Genomic DNA, 17,957 nt, shown 5'->3' with positions numbered 1-17,957 from the left:
CAGTTCCCACATTGATTTAAAGAGAGGATTAAAAGTTAATCTTAAACTTTGTTTGCCTTGTTACTTCATTTCTTTGCCCCCTCATTGGTCATGGCAGACCATAGGTGTCTCCAGGGTGTTATTCCCTATATGGAGGACGCCTGTGTGCGACTTAGTTTAACGTGGGGAGACTGGTGCACGTTCAGCCACCCCACGGTCCTTGACAGATCTGGGTCAGGATCCAGTGGCATGGAGTCCAAGACGACCGGAGACCCCTTGCAGCCTTCATCCGCCTTCCCAGCCGTTGTGACGCTCCACATTCTCCGCCTGTTCCACCGTTGAGGTCTTGGTTTGATTGCTCTTTGTCAGAGACCTCTACCGGCATGGGTGGCCCTAGCAGGAGCAAAGCTCCAGACGGCATCGCTCTCCGGATCTCAGGTCCACACAAGCTTCTCCACCATGACAAGGTGACAATCCACGGAGAAGCTTCATAGGTTCATGGCTTCATAGATCCAAGGTTCATAGTCAACAGATAAATAAGAAAATAATCATGGATTGGTTCCAAGCCAGCTTTGTGTATGAGCCAATGGATTCATATTGCCAATCTCTAAATACTCATTGAAAAGATTAATTAAGCTGCAAATTACTAGTAAATGAGTTAAAACTGACAAATGATCATCTGGGACACAATTTTTTAATTTTATGAGTCGAAGATTCATGTTATAAATATATGCAATTCATTACCATTACAAGCAATTCAAAATCATCTAAAAATTCAAACACAAGTTTCGATCAGAAAATAAAAAGTGAAGGTAAATAAATTGTTCGGCAGACATAACACATGGGGGAAAAGAGTAAAGTCAATGAACTCAATTTGTATGGGTTCTACAAAGAGTGAGTGATCTGCACAAATAGATTATTTCCTCAGTTTTGAAGACTAAAATATATCCCTATGTGTCCAACATCAGACTTAGGCACTCCAGATTCTGCAATTCATTGTAGCTATATGGTACACAATATGAAAGCACTTGGTGAGCTTTGTCAAGAAGCTGCAGCTGGGTAAGATCAATCGACAGTTTTTCAATAGTCCAAAGCACAGTGATTGATGCACAGTAATTTAGTTATCTCTCCCTTTAACAGAGCAATAATGACTATTACTACAATGCAATAAAAGAAAAAATTCAGGCCCAAGATCAGACAATCTTAGTTGAATTACATTCCTGCTTTTGGCAATGCAACATCACTTCCTGGCAGAATTTAAACAGGTAAATCAATATTAATCATGTTAACATTGTTACGTTCACGACAACACTGTTAACGTTACAGTTCCTTTTTGCCGTTTCAGAATATCGACAGCCTGTTCATGTGTGACACCTTCCAAACTTTCCCCATTTACTGCTAGAATTTGATCTCCTCGCTTTAACCTGTTGTCATCTGTCGCTGCTCCCTGCAAAAAAAGACAACAGTGCACAATTCAATTTTATAGATGTTCTTTTTGAGTCTGGAATAAATTATTGGGGTGGAGGTGGTGATGGGGGTCTTAGTCTTCACAGATGGAAGTTGGACAGCGATATTGAAATCAGCGTGGCCCGAGGCTGGGAGCTCCGCAAACCACAGCTCCATGATGTTGAAGCAGCAGGCCCAACACTCCAGAGCTTCAAACGGTGATCCAGGTAAGGCATCGCCCGCTCCGCAATGAATCCAATATGTATTTTAAAACCAACTGTTTAATGACAACATACAGTAGGATCTAAAAGTGTCACACTGTCACTGTCGGGTAGTCATGTTCCTTGATGGAGTCACAGATGGAGCAGCAGGACAACAGATGCCTGTGGCAGGGGCTACAGACTGTAACCAACTACCGGAGCAGCCCCCCCATCAACCGGAAGTGCTGGCACCTCCCTAGCTGATGACCTGAGCTCCTTCTACGCTCGTTTCGTGTCGGGTAACATCACCCCAGGTTTGCCGGCTAACGACAACACCGCCAGCGTGCTGGCTAACGAAGCTGAAGGGAGGTCCATCGTTGGGGATGTGCACGTATTCTCGTTGTCCGAGCACGACGTGAGGAGAGCCCTGACATGGGTGAACACAAGGAAAGCTGTAGGCCCAGATGGCATCTTGGGGCGAGTACTTAAGTCTTGTGCTACGCAGCTAGCTCACTACAATATTCAACCTCTCCCTAGCCAAGTTCGTGGTCCCTGCCTGCTTCAAAAGATTGTACCTGTACCAAAAAATGCCTCCCCAGCTTGTCTAAATGACTACCATCTCCTCGGTAGTCATGAAATGCTTGGAGAGGCTTGTTAAGAAACACATCTGTGCCTTCCACCCTCGCAATATGGATCCGCTACAATTCGCATACCGTCCAAACAGATCCACGGATGATGCGGTCTCCCAGGTTCTGCACACTGCTCTCTCTCACCTTGACAGCCAGAAGGGGGGCCATGTGAGGATGCTGTTCATAGACTTCAGTTCAGCCCTCAACACGATAGTCCCCACCAGACTTGCTGAGAAGCTGCTTGAATTGGGACTCAACACCCCCTTGTGTGCCTGGATCCTGGACTTTCTCACCGCCAGGCCCCAGGTAGTCAAGATGGGAGGAAATACATCAAAGTCCCTCACCCTTAGCACAGGATCCCCCCAGGGTTGTGTCCTCAGCCTCCTACTGTACTCCCTGTGCACACATGACTGTGTGGCTAGGTTCAGCTCCAACTCTATAATCAAGTTTGCTGATGACACTGTGGTGGTGGGCATGATCTCCGATAATGATGAGAAGGAGGAGGTGGCTGATCTGGCACTCGGGTGTTAAGACAACAGCCTCCTCTTGAATGTCAAAAAAACTAAGGAGCTGATCGTGGATTTTAGGAGGGCACAACATCCGAGGACGTACACACCATTGCAGATAAATGGGGATACCTCAGATAGGGTGAGCTGCTTTAAATACCTAGGAGTCCACATCTCAGAGGATCTGACATGGACATCACATGCTGCCGCAGTGATGAGTAAGGCAAGGCAGCGCCTTTACCACCTCAGGCAATTGAGGAAATTCAGTGTCTCTGAGGATCCTCCAGTGCTTCTACTCAGCAGCTGTGGAAAGCATCTTGTCCGGAAACATCACAATTTGGTTTGGGAACTGCTCTGCCCAGGACAAGAAGGTTCTGCAGAGAGTAGTGCGTTCAACCGAACGCACTATGGGAACTTCACTCGCCCCCCCGGCAGGTACTATACATCAGAAGGTGCAAATCCAGGGCCAACAAGATCAGGGGGACCCCTTCCACCCCAGCAACAGACTGTTCCAGCTGCGACGGTCAAGCAACGCCTCCGTTGCCACGCTGTGAAAACGGAGAGGATGAGAAGGAGCTTCTTCCCACAAGCCATTAGGATTGTAAACTCCTATCTCACCAGGGACTAACTTACTGTACCAATTTACTGTTGTATTGTGTCTTTTTAAATTGCTGTTTTTTTCTCTTTTTTCCTCCCACAAATATGTAATAAGTGAATATGTGAATCTGTTCCATTCTGTTTTGTAGTTGTTTTTTTGCATAATCCGCAAGCATTGCCACTTTTCATTTCACTGCACATCTCGTATGCGTATGTGATGAATAAACTTGACTTGAATTGACTAGTCGTGGGGGTGGGGGATTGGGCTCCCTTCATCTAAATCCGGCCCTGGTTGGACTAATCTTCCCGATAAGCCCCAAGTTTTGAATGAGGTACAACTGAGGTTTTATCAATATCATATGTTATAATTACTGGCTAACATCTTCTCTGGCATAAAAGAACACAAGATTTTTGTGCTGTCTAATGTCATTAGAATAATTATTTTAAAATGTCTTTATTTTAATTTTTTTAGATTGATATTTCAATGTTCTTATTAATCTTATTATACATCTCAATGTTTGTTATTTCGTAAAATGAGAACTTTTCATAGTCTTGACGGTTAGAATTTTTTTGATTGTTTGTTTAGCAGCGCCATGACAATACTCTGTCGCTGAGTTAAATTAACATATGCCACCCGACCTGCTGAGCCTCCCCGCGTACTTACATCTGGTACTCTGCAGTTCAAAAGCAGAGGTCAGAGTTGCAGTGAGATGGGTCAGCAATGGGACTCTCTCTCTGCTATGGTTCCTGCCTTTTCTGATTTTTTTCCAGATTTTCAGCAATTGTAGATTTTTTTCCTTTCCAATCCATGCCAAGTTCTGACGTGGCATAGCTTTTCTCATTCTACAGATGGCACCTGGCGATTGGGACTTCCAGCATTCTCCTCAATTTTGAATTTCTACCATCTGCTGTGTTCTGTACCTTACAGTCCAGCATTCCTTTTGTTTACAGATTGTAAGTGTACCCTGTTTCTCGATTTTGTAACTATTTCCCTTATTTATGCCCCTGTATCAAGTCACCTCTCAACCTCCTAATGTTCCAGAGAAATAAGCTTCAGTCGCTCGTAATCTCGTCATCCAGCCTTTTTATCATCCTTGTGAATCATTTCTACACCCTTTCCAACCTTCTATAGATAGGTGATCAGAACTGCACACAAGTGTGGCCTCACCAATGCTTTGTACCGCCAGGTCCCTCTGTTTAAGACTTTACACAATGTACGTTTGAGATACATCGTAGAAACAGGCCCTTAGGTCCACTGAATCCATGCCAACCACGATCATCCCGTACACTGGTACTACCCTACACACTAGGGACAATTTATAATTTTACTGAAGCCAATTAATCTACAAACCTGTACATCTTAGGAGTGTCGGAGGAAACTGGAACACCCGTAGGAAACCTGCGCAGTCACAGGGTGAATGTACAAACTCTGGACAGACAGCACCTGTTGTCAGGATCGAACCTGGGTCTCTGACGCTGTAAGGCAGCAACTCCACTGCTGCGCCACTGTGCCGCCCAGTTGTTGTTCTACAACACTCTTCATGATCCTGCCATTTACTGTGCAGGTCCTGCTCTGGTTTAGTTTACCAAAATGTAACAGTTCACACTTTTTCCATGTTAAATTCCATCTGCCAATCTTTGGCCTACTTTCCCAGTTTATCTAGACCCATCTAAAAATCTAGCAACCTACGTACTGAATATACTCACTGATTGAGTCTCTGCAGCTCAAATGTGTAGAGAATTTCAAAGATTCAGTAATATTAAAGGGAAGACATTTCTTCTCATCCCTCTACCGAACTCCTTATTTTGAAGCTACAACTCCTGGTTCTAGACATCCCAGTAGGGAGATAGGCCCAGTCTCGTTAAATTTCACATCCTACGACAAACGGACAAGGACAGACACGTGGGAGAGAGAACGCTGCGGCTGAGGGAAGGAACAAAGGAGGACCTGGCATGGGGGGAGCACCGTGAGGGAAGGGGAAGAACAATGGACAACCTGACGTGGGGGGGGGGGGGGGGGGGGGGGGGGAGAAGCGCCAAGAGGGAGTGGGGGAGGAAGAACAAATGGGTACCTAGCATGCGGGGGGGGGGGGAATTTGTAATTTTGTAAGCACCCTTTATGGGCGACTATTTGCACACCTCGGATATGAGAGCAAATAATTTCACTGTGACTTGCCACATGTGGCAAAGTATTCAATTCAATAACTCAAATTAATAGCATTAGGTTTTATTATTGGCTCCTCAAACAAATTGCTTACATTTCCAAATTAAGCTCAATTCTAAGTTAAATTACCAGACAGTAAAAATCTACCTCGACTGTTGAAATCACCAGTTATTAAAAGAAAAACTTCTATTTGAACTGGGAAGAAACCAAATGTAATTGTCAAGGCCAAAGGCATATTTTGATAGTTATAACAGTTCCATGGGAATGTTTGCATAATCTCATCAAGCTCCTTGTTTTAAGTGGCTTATGGTTCAATGGTGCTTTATTGTCACACGTGCACAATGAAATTCCTTTACATGCAGTCCAGTTGTTCTACACCTACAAAGCTTGCTTTGGAGAAATGAAATTTGAAGATAAACCATTTGAGCATTTTAGAACTGTAAGAATTGTTGCTCCTGTTCTCTTTTGGAATGTTTAAATATTAGCAAGAAATTAAATATTAACTACAGAATTACCTTGGCAAACACTGTTTTAACGTAGATTGGCAGATCTCCATGGGGGCTTCCATGTCCTCCAACAATACTGAATCCCAGTCCATCTGGTCCTTTCTCTAAAGTTATCATTGTACACTGTGGTGGTCTGAATTGTAAAATTACAAGTTATTCAGTATTTCTCCATGCCACTTTTTTTAAATTATTAGAGTACTATGTATCAGATTGAGATATTACTCATGTTTGAACAACTTTAGAACAGAAAAGACCTTAAAAGATTAATACAGTATATCCTCCATCAATAGTAAACAGAGTATTTATATAAATCAGGTTTTTACTTTGAAACTTGGGAGATATCCAAGGGAATGCTTATGGGAAATTGGTAAAGATGCTTGTGCAGAGTGAGATGTTAGAATATTGTGTAGTACCCTAAAGATTGAGTAAGTGAATATTCTTGATCCTACAATATTTTATGGGGGGTGTTTGCCTGGTGTCTGGTTTGCACATTAATATTTAAAGATTTTTTAAAGTATCTTTTAGAATTGTTTGACTTTTCGATTCACAAAGTTTATTTCTACCTCAAAAGGTCACATCAACAAAACGTTCAAAGCTGCAATTGTGCTTTGTCTTCTGCAATATTTCATGCGACATATCCTTGGTCCTTAAAGTGCCCTCCATAATGTTTGGGACAGACCCATCATTTATTTATTTGCCTCTGTACTCCACAATTTGGGAAAATAGAAAAAAATCACATGTGGTTAAAGTGCACATTGTCAGATTTTATTAAAGCCCATTTTTATACATTTTGGTTTCACCATGTGGAAATTACAGCTGTGTTTATTTTCCTCCTTAATGCAGGTATGAGAGCTCTCAGCACCTAATCTTATTGCTGATTATCAACATGAGGACCACAGTTATGACAATGAAAGTCAAAGAAGCCATTATGGGACTGAGAAACAAGAATAAAACTGTTAGAGACATCAGCCAAAACTTAGGTTTACCAAAATCAACTGTTTGGAACATCATCAAGAAGAAAGAGAGCACTGGTGAGCTTACTAATCGCAAAGGGACTGGCAGGCCAAGGAAGACCTCCACAGCTGATGACAGAAGAATTCTCTCCATAATAAAGAAAAATCCCCAAACACCTGTCCGACGGATCAGAAACACTCTTCATGAGTCGGGTGTGGAGTTGTCAATGACCACTGTCCGCAGAAGACTTCATGAACAGAAATACAGAGACTATACTGCAAGATGCAAACCACTGGTTAGCTGCAAAAATAGGATGGCCAGGTTACAGTTTGCCAAGAAGTACTTAAAAGAGCAACTACAGTTCTGGAAAAAAGATGAGATGAAGATTAACATATCAGAGTGATGGGAAGAGCAAAGTATGGAGGAGAGAAGAAACTGCCCAAGATCCAAAGCATACCACCTCATCTGTGAAACAATGATCCCAAACATACTGCTAAAGCAACAAAGGAGATTTTCAAAGCTAAAAAATTGTCAATTTGTGAGTGGCCAAGTCAATCACCTGATCTGACCCCAATTGAGCAAGCCTTTTATATGCTGAAGAGAAAACTGAAGGGGACTAGCCCCCAAAACAAGCATAAACTAAGATGGCTGCAATACAGGCCTGGCAGAGCATCACCAGAGAAGACACCCAGCAACTGGTAATGTACATGAATCGCAGAGTTCAAGCAGTCATTGCATGCAAAGGATATGCAACAAAATACTAAACATGACTACTTTCAATTACATGACATTGCTGTGTCCCAAACATTATGGTGCCCTGAAATGGGGGACTATGTATAAACACTGCTGTAATTTCTACATGGTGAAAGAAAAATTACCTTTATTAAAATCTGACAATGTGCACTTTAACCACATGTGATTTTTTCTACAAATCTCAAATTGTGGAGGATAGGGGCAAATAAATAAATGATGGGTCTTTGTCCAGGGCGATCGCGGTGGCGCAGCGGTAGAGTTGCTGCCTTACAGCGAATGCAGCACCGGAGACCCGGGTTCAATTCCGACTACGGGTGCTGTCTGTACGGAGTTTGTACATTCTCCCCGTGACCTCCGTGGATTTTCTCCGAGATCTTCGGTTTCCTCCCACACTCCAAAGACGTTCAGGTATGTAGGTTAATTGGATTGGTAAATGTAAAAATTGTCCCTAGTGGGAGGAGGATAGTGTTAATGTGCAGAGATCGCTGGTCGGCGCGGACCCGGTGGGCCGAAGGGCCTGTTTCCGCGCTGTATCCCTAAACTAAACTAAAATTACGGAGGGCACTGTATATATCACCATACTTTCTTACTGGTCTGCTTCCTTCACATACTGTTTATCTTGCAACATATTTTCCCTATTCTGTATTTCATATGCAGACAAAGGGTAAGAGAACTGTTGAGAACAATAGGGAATTGGTCATGTTGAATTAAACAAAGATAATCACTGTTCTGTAACTGCCCTCACGTGTCTCTTTAAAGTCTGCTGGCTTGGCTAATCAGGGCCCTGAGCACAATAGACAGCTCTGGTCCGAAACACTATCCATTTATCTGTGAAAACTTAGGCTGGTGTTATATGTTCAGGCCCATGACTCTCTTCTATATTTACACTGCCTTTTGATTATTTCAGGGAAATTGGCCTCTCAAACATTTATAGGCTTACTTCAAAACTCGATCATTGAATATTTGTTGTGTGCCTAGATTTATATGTTTTATGTGAAATAGAAGGCAATTGTCAGAATTCTTAATTTATTACTGTCTAAAATTGAAATAGAGGACATTGCGCAGGGGAAATTTTTTTTTGTTGCAATTTACACGTTTGCAAGATAATATTTAAAGACGTAAATACTTAAACAAAAATCTGATTCATATACTGTAGATGCACTACTTACTGACGGAGGATATAATGCAGTTTAAAGTATTTTCTGCCAACAATGTGTAGACTTTCAGGTAAGACATTAAAGCTGTTCTCTCCGAGAAGAAGAAACCTCCAAGGCACTTCCAAGCTCTTCGAAGAACAGTCAGAGGGGTGGGAGATTGCAACCTTCACGTGGGCCGCCCTGTTTCGACGAATGCAATCAACCTGGCGTGCACAATCAAGTAAGATCAAATAGAACAAGTTGTCCTACAACTTTAGGCTGTGCACGCCATACGCAAGAAGAACAGTCAGAGAGTTACTGACTACTTCCTGCTACATGTTAATTCCTCCAGAAGTCTTGAAAAAGGGATTGCCTGGTCATTATCAGATTGTAATTTATGGGCACACAAAAATGCTGGAGAAACTCAGCGGGTGCAGCAGCATCTATGGAGCGAAGGAATCCACCTATTTCCTTCGCTCCATAGATGCTGCTGCACCCGCTGAGTTTCTCCAGCATTTTTGTGTACCTTCGATTTTCCAGCATCTGCAGTTCCTTCTTGAACACTGTAATTTGTGGGCCCTTGCTTTGTACAAATCTGCTGCAAAATAATGAATAGACTAGAAAAGTACCTTGTTAGCTAGAAAGTATGTGAGATATCTTGGTCTTGTGAAAGATACTATATAAATATAAATGTTCATTTTTGGGGGTAGGGCTAAATATAGTTTCATGGTTAGATAAACTATTAATCCCAGATTGGATTGAATCAGTGATATCTGATAACACAAAAACATTAAAATGAGTTTACCAAAAGATAACAGGAATACATATAACTTGGGGTGACTACAAAAAGTGATCAAATAAATGCAATGTTTTCCTTTATTTTTCTTTACCAATAATCTGAGACCAGGTGAAATTAGTAATACAATGGATTTGGTCCAAGGTGTTTTATCTTGTTCATCTATTCTGCCGTTTCAGCTAATGGTGCCTCACTTTGTAACTTGAACACTTCTGTTCTTCAACAATACTGCATTGCTGGTGGACTCAGCTAGGATACTTCTATAAACAAATTATGAACATTGTATACTTTATTATATTTGGTGGATAGTTTCTGAATATTTTATGTCCTTCGTTATGCCAAATATGTATGTGACAGTAGTGTGTAAATTCTTCAATAAAATAATATTTTGGTAGGATATGGTTGAAGGCAGAGATTTGGAGAATAAAAATATCTATCTCACAGCACAACACAGCACATGCTTGCAGGGCTCAAAACGATTTGTCATAAACTTACTCTGGGTCTTCCACTCGAACGTCAGATGGTGTACTCAAGTTGGAGTTAGTTGTCATATTTTCAAGCTGGCTTGCAATAGCAGTAATATTTGTGTCAGCTACAACCTGAAGATAACCCAACATAAAGGATGTAATTAATTAAACATAGAATAAGGTTAACAATTGGAGGATGGGTTAACAGGAACATTCAGAGCTACAGATTAAATACTATGCCTTAAATTGAATCATCCTTGGCAATGTAACTTAAATAGTTGTTACATTTGACTTTGAGAAAGAAAATCATGACTGGATATAAAAGGTTACTTAATGTTGAGACAGCAATTCAAAAGTCTTGAGTTCATGAGCTTCTCATTACATCACACATACAATGGAGAAACAAGAATTACTGATTTGAAATAATATTGAGTCACGTAAGAAAATATCAATTTAATCAGCTTTTGGTGGTAATAATTGTAAGTATATCATTAACGAAGAGAAAGTAGAACGATAATAGGATAGCCAGGCTGCCCGTTTGTCTTTGAATAATGCCATGTGATCCATTCATCTACCAGAATTAATGGAAAGAATAGGCAGGGTCTCATTTAACATTTCATAAGAGTGATGCAACTCATCAATTCCTCAAGTTGGTTATATGGTGTGATGTTTATTTCTCAAACAGCAGAGCTGAACACATAAATTGGGATTAGATGTAATATTCAGGAAATATCAGCAATGGAGGCATGCAGCTAAAATGGAAAAATGTCACCAATCTGAATGGGATTTAGAGAAGTAAAATAAATCCATCCTTTGGTGTTTTTAAAATGCTATCCTCCTTGATCAAGGCATTTTTAAACCCTTAGCTGACCACAAGTTCTCAGCAGTTTTCAAAGCAGTTGACAATGCCATTATTCAGTTATATGGAACTTCCTCTTCCTGCCATTATCTCCAGCCAGGGGCTCTCCTCCCATCTGCATGCTGATGATATCCAAGATTTGGATCTCCATGATTTTTCATACTTTCACATAAGCCTCTTTGCTGTTGGACTTCCAGTTTATGAATAAAATAAAAGATACTCAACTTGAATATAAAGAAGTCCAAAGCTATTATTTTTAGCCCCCTTTCCCTCCCCCCCCTTTTTTTGAATGCATGGAGGTGAAAGCAACCAATGGTTAAAATGGTATTCAGGGGTGATGCTGGTAACACACAGGCCAAAATGTGGTATGGGGGATGAGTGGATATTCTGGTGTAGTAATTAAGGCATCAATGTGATGGTTATATTGTGAGATTTGAACAAATAACCAATATTTCATAAGTGTAGCATGAGTTTGAACTGATTGAGCAGGAGCAGTGAATAAATATGAGTAGATTATTGGTCTTCCTTAAATGACATAACCATTGGTTGCCTCCAAGGATCCTCGATTTATTCTGTGCCATTTTTATTTAAATCTTAAATTAGACAAGCAAAATATGTAATCTCAATTAGTAAGGAATTTGATGCTGTAACAGAACAGATGTGTTTAAGTTCGTGGATTAATTAAAATATAATTTACTTTATTTATAAATAAATATATTTTAAAAGAAACATTAGTTGATTTATTTAGTTTGATCTCAAAAATATAAAGCCCAGAGACTGGCTGCATAATATAACATAGACAGAGAAAAACCTTTCTTCTCTCTGCAAGGGGAAAAAAAGTCACATTATGTAAAGGGTAAAGAAACGATCCCAATGGGTGAAAAAATCCCTATTAACAGATCTACTGTGGTTTGTACACAACATCAACAAGCACCCTCAGCCTTTCCTTATCTCATTACTACACCTGCTATACAAACAGATTAAATCATGCAAAACCCAAGCAAGCCTACAGACACTGGGTTTATAGAGTGGTAATTGCTCCCCGGAGACCCTAATCTTTAGTTAACAAACTGCATTTTTAAACTCTTAACATTCTATTGAAGACAGGCAGATAATCAACCTACATCCTTGTCATTTGCATGAATGAATGCATTTATCTGACCTTCTGGTTAGAATATGGCCAAAACGCTGATAGCAAGTACATGTTGTTTACTAATGACAAGCTACTGTGCATTATCTATGCAATACATACACACCAGAACAATTGCAGATATTTTTTAAATACTGTACTGCAAAAGCACTCCTGATTAAAGTTTTGCAAAATGTAAGACTGTAGCTCTGCTCCAAAGAACTGGAAACATTACATAAACAAAGCTGCAGAGAAACCAAAATGTAATGTTTTGATGAGGCTCTTTTTTCCCCAAGAAATGGGTACAATGTATTATTTGTCTCAATGATTTCTTTCTTCCTCATTAAGCAATTTTAAATGATAATAATTTGAAGTCAGTTCAAGCTTACATCAACCTGAGACTGGCACACAAATCTGTAGCTAGAAAATTTGAGCGTATGTACATATATACGAATAATGAAGTCCTGAAGTGTGAGAAATAAGTATAGGGATGCATCCAGTTACTGAACTTTCCACACAGAATTTGATGGATTGAGCTACCTCGGAAAGCTGAGCATTTGTGTTTGGCAGGTAGGACAATTGGGTGTTCAATTCACGGTGCTGCTTAGAAGAATCCCAGTCCATAAAAATAGCAGGCACGACCATCAAAATGAAACTATTTCTCTCATTGAGGTAATTTACAGGATTATGCGAACCTCTGAGGCAACATCTCTGCTATTCATATATTTCAATTGCATTGGGGACATTTTCCAATTAAGATGACATTCAAGGCCTAATGAGCCTTGTAAAAAATGGATGAACTAAGAATGAACTTAAGTGTTATCATGTATTCAGAACAGAAGTGAGAGCCTCCTGATGTGGAGACCTGATTGATGCACAATGGCACGATAGATGTGGGGGGCAATTGCATTATGCATACATAGTTGCATTTTGAAATTTTTAATTTTTAATTGTTAATTATTGGTCTTTTAAAGTATTTATTGCTCTCAGATAGTGTCCACATTGTATTCTATGTATTTTCTGTCTGCGTTCGTTTTGAATCTGTGGGTTTGTTGGTTGGGGGCTTCTGGACATCTGAATTTCCCTGAGGGGATCAATAAAGTATTTATTATTATTATTATTATTATTATTACATGTCTGTAGAAGGGGAAAAAAAAGAGCCATAAATGCATAACAAGATAGTGATTACATCTCTGGTTAGCAGTCGGTTATTTGATCTTACTCGTGGTCTCCGTAATTTGGTCGTCAAAGAGTAATAAAAGAATTCACGGCTGTCAACTTGCAAGTTGTCTTTCAAATGTGTCAGAGTATTGCATGAAAGTCTGATGCCTCAAGAAAATGGCTTGACAATTAATGTCAAAATTAATAAATTAACAAAATTATTTTTGGGTGAAACCCTGGAAGAAATGAACTGGTATTAAAAAAAACTGCCTGTCTGGAGAAAGCTGATGTTTTTGAGGATAGGAACGGAAATTCTCATGTGTGAACATCACGTGTGATTCTAAAGATGTTCATTCAATGACAGTCCCCATAGTTTAGATTTACTTGGCATAAAAACCACTATTAAGCCACAAACAATACAACTTTTAAGTGGCAGCCAATTTGGTTCTATTTGCAGAAACTCCTAATTTCTTTTACTACAGGTTTCCAATACAAAATAGCACCAGAAAAATGTTTCATGAACAATAACATTAATGCCAAATGCACATGCAATTGAGCCCAGCATATGTTTATTCTGATATAGAAAACATATAATTATACCTAATGGTGTTAAAACCAGACACTGAAATAATTTACAGTGTGGCTGTTATTGGCATGGCTTAGATAAACAAATACTAAGAATGTAAAATCATTAATAGATGTTTTATAGATCTATTTTATTATATGATATCCCCTATACTTTAAAAACATTGTAGCAGTACAACCCTATTTACTATCTTTGTGGTGGTCCAGTTATTAATAAGCTGACATTTTGATTCAAATTATAAGACTTCATAGGAAAGCAGGAAATATGAATCTTAAGGGCAAAAAGCATTATTATCCAAGTGTCATAGTTACACTTGTTATAATTCACATAAGTATGCACATGATCATTAGAAATGTTACATGGGTGGCACTGAAATATCTAGACACCAACAGATTTAAACATTGCCAAATCCTGTGTGATTCACCCAGGCTAGAATCCTTATCCCCGTTTGACGTGGTAATGTTTGCCAGCAATACTCTATTGCTTTTGAATGGGCGTTATCTGCTGCATGCAGCTGTTGCTGCCATTATTTCAGTACCTGAAGGATAATGCTTCCGTAGGCATTCTTCAATAGATTAACTGCTTCTGCATGAGACAGTCCATCCAGGGGCTGGCCATTAATGCTGACAATCCGATCCCCAACCTAATATTAAAGAAAAGGCTAATTAATTGCAAGATAAATTAATTTCAAATGGGAGGTGAACACTCACAGAGCTAGATCAGCACATATCAGTTTTTGTACTTTAATTAAAATACCAATGTCTTGGATTTTATTATTTCCTGCACATTGCTGTGACAGAGAGAGAGAGAGAGAGAGAGAGAGAGAGAGTGTGTGTGTGTGTGTGTGTGTGTGTGTGTGTGTGTGTGTGTGTGTGTGTGTGTGTGTGTGTGTGTGTGTGTGTGTGTGTGTGTGTGTGTGTGTGTGTGTGTGTGTGTGTGTGTGTGTGTGTGTGTGTGTGTGTGTAAAATAAGGGGAGAAGAGAAAGCTGGATGAGAGGAGGCAGGTAATGGGTGGACACATGCGAGGGACATTTTTGATAGGCAGATGGTTGACAAAGGCCAGAGATGGAAAAAGGTGTGAAATACAAGGATTAAAGAGTTACGAATTGAGAAGCCAGAAGAAAGAATATAGATGAAAGGGGAGAAATGGGTGCGAGTCAAGATGGGGCACAGGGAAAGGGGGGAGAAGGAAAAAAATGAGTTAGTTGTGGGTTACCAAAAATTGGTAAAAGTAATGTTTATACCACTGGGTTGTAGCTACCCAAGCTGAAAACGAGGCGCTGTTCCTCCAGTTTGCATGTGACCTTACTCTGGCAATGGTGTTAAAATTGCTACCAAACGGAAGATCCTTGACGGACCTAACACGTGTTCGGCGAAACGGTTGCCTAGTCTACGTTTAGTCTTGTCGATGTAAAGGAGGCCATATCAGGACAGAGAAAGGTGTCAGAGATTAATTTAGTGTAATCTATCGTCGTCCGTTGTCTATATCTAACATTTAACAGCATGGTTTAATTGCTATGCGAGCTGCTTATTCTTGCATCCATGGGTCTCCTCTTATCTATACTGGAAGCACTCTAACCAACTACATACACAAATCTATAGTTAGTTTGAAGCAATAATTTGGAAAGATTTGATGAAAATGGAAACATTAGCCAAAGGATGAATAAAAGGCTAGAAGAAGAATATGAATGTGAGAGATGGAATACACTATTTATAGAGAAGGTAGATGATTTATTGATTAAAACACAGATACAAACACTTGTTCCCGATGTTGGGGAAGTCCAGAACAAGGGGTCACAGTTTAAGGATAAGGGGGAAATCTTTTACGACCGAGATGAGGAAAACATTTTTCACACAGAGAGTGGTGAATCTCTGGAATTCTCTGCCACAGAAGGTAGTTGAGGCCAGTTCATTGGCTATATTTAAGAGGGAGTTAGATGTGGCCCTTGTGGCTAAAGGGATCAGGGGGTATGGAGAGAAGGCAAGTACAGGATACTGAGTTGGATGATCAGCCATGATCATATTGAATGGCGGTGCAGGCTTGAAGGGCTGAATGGCCTACTCCTGCACCTATTTTCTATGTTTCTATGTAAGAAAACTCAAGGGTAATTAGCAGTTTTGGAGGGAGACTATCTGACCATTATGCCCCTGTCCCACTTAGGCGATTTTTTAGGCGAATACAGGCGACTAGGCTGTCGCCACATGGTCGCCGGGGTGTTGCCTGTATGGTCTTGAGTAGTCTCCTCAGTCGCCCAAAGAATCATAGCATTTTTCTGGTCGCCGCTGGATTTCGAAATGTTCAAAACTTTTCGGCGACAGTCGCAGACAGTTGGCTTGACGCCAATGAGCGTAGCTTGACTTCTCCTGACTTGGGTGCTGTCGTAGGTTGTCACCAGGATGGCGTAGGGTGTCGCCGGTGCTGACTTTGTTTTAAAAAAAATATTAATATTTGATTCTCTTTCAAATTTTATGTCAAAGGGGGGTCCAGTCGCCGTTTTTTCGGTTACCTGCCATGACTATGACAGTCACCGGTAATCGTCTAAAAATAGCCTAAGGGAGACAGGCCCATTATTTTCTTATATGTGCAAACCTCTGGAGCCTTTTGGAGACACCTTAGACACCCCAGAGAAGGAAAACTTATTTGGAGCTGATTTCTTGAGGTGCACAACATAAACAACATTCAAAAGCTAAAAATTGTACATACATAGACATACATAGAAAATAGGTGCAGGAGGAGGCCATTTGGCCATTCATTGTGATCATACTGATCATCCACAATCAGTAACCCGTGCCTGCCTTCTCCCCATATCCCTTGATTCCGCTAGCCCCTAGACATCCATCCATCCATCCATCCATCCATCCATCCATCCATCCATCTATCTATCTATCTATCTATCTATCTATCTATCTATCTATGTCATGGACTGATCAAATATTTCAAGGTGATAGAAAATTGTGGTTCCATAAAACACTGATGTGTGGATGTGTAAACAATGGCAGCAAAGACACGAGCAATGAGCTTTCTTAATTTTTTTAAGCTGGAGAAATCAAAAGAAAACAGCAAAGTTTTGCAAGGGGTTTTGTCTCATTGCCTTGAAAATGAATCTGATAGGCATCTGTCCATAAAATCTTCCTCATGTGGTTCGATTATTTTAGAATAAAAACGTCTTATTAAAATTTTGTCTGTGCTTTATCAATTGAGGACTAAATATATTTGAAGAACTCTTCATGCAGCCCTGTTCATGGAATGGTACACTGGAGCTAATCTACCGTTTCTTATTATTACATTTCCAATTGTTCTTGTGTCAACACACCATAACTGCACTAGAACTGAAAATGTAATGGATGTAAAAAGTGGAATCAATAATTTATGCATTGAAGCCATTTCCATTAATGTTAACCGTTAAACATTTTAGCACAGAAGCACATTGAAGATATTTAACATGTGGATTGAATATTATATTGCACCAACTGCTGCAGATTAACAACACATATATGACTTTGTTGCCCCTACCTTTAGCCTGTGTGTGCGTGCAGCCATTCCACTGGCTTGGATCATGGCGATGAAGATGGCCACATCACCTAGAGGGCTCCCCTTGCCACCAGCAATGCTAAATCCAAGTGCATCATTTGGTCCCTGTTATAAAAACACTCCTATCAATAAATGGACTAGAGACATATTTGGACAGGAATAATAACTAAACAGTCCAAGTGTATTGCTTCCTGTGATTTGTCTAAAAGCTGCTCAGTATCTAGACTTATTCTTAAGATGATGGCTTTACATACTGGATCCATTGTACGATATGAGCTGTGTCTGCTCACAACAGTGTAACTCTGCAAATTAATTTAAAACTAAGCCTGCCTGCAATACTTAAAAATAACTACACAATGCTCATTATCATCTGTACTACTATGCTGAAGGTGATTGTGGCTGCCTTCTACCTATATGAGGTTTGCTTCAGAAAATGATTTACATGGTTTATGATTTAAAAGCAACAATACCATAGACCTTACTTATAAAATGATATAGAAAGTGGATGCAGCTTGATTTTTTGAGTTCCTGTTGAGTCCATAGCTCCCAGTATGTTG

At 40.1% G+C, this 17,957-nt stretch overlaps 1 protein-coding gene across 5 annotated transcripts in view; it reads right to left on the bottom strand.

Annotated features, from left to right (window-relative positions):
* Positions 1–654: 654 nt before the first annotated feature.
* The window catches only part of patj (PATJ crumbs cell polarity complex component), a 226,801-nt gene continuing 209,498 nt past the window's right edge, over positions 655–17,957 (bottom strand). For all 5 annotated transcript variants that reach the window (XM_033028540.1, XM_033028544.1, XM_033028542.1 and 2 more), the window contains 5 exons: positions 17,383–17,505; positions 14,407–14,511; positions 10,162–10,265; positions 6,037–6,160; positions 655–1,426 (listed from right to left, as the gene is read on the bottom strand). In XM_033028540.1, coding sequence (XP_032884431.1) covers positions 1,280–1,426; positions 6,037–6,160; positions 10,162–10,265; positions 14,407–14,511; positions 17,383–17,505 — 603 coding nt within the window. In that variant the 3' untranslated portion in view covers positions 655–1,279. The remainder of the gene's footprint in view (positions 1,427–6,036; positions 6,161–10,161; positions 10,266–14,406; positions 14,512–17,382; positions 17,506–17,957) is intronic.

Source organism: Amblyraja radiata, chromosome 10 (genome assembly GCF_010909765.2).
Source record: "Amblyraja radiata isolate CabotCenter1 chromosome 10, sAmbRad1.1.pri, whole genome shotgun sequence".
In the NCBI taxonomy this organism is placed as follows: Eukaryota; Metazoa; Chordata; class Chondrichthyes; order Rajiformes; family Rajidae; genus Amblyraja; species Amblyraja radiata.
Note: the sequence above shows the minus strand (reverse complement) of the source record. Positions and strands in the feature narration are given on the sequence as shown.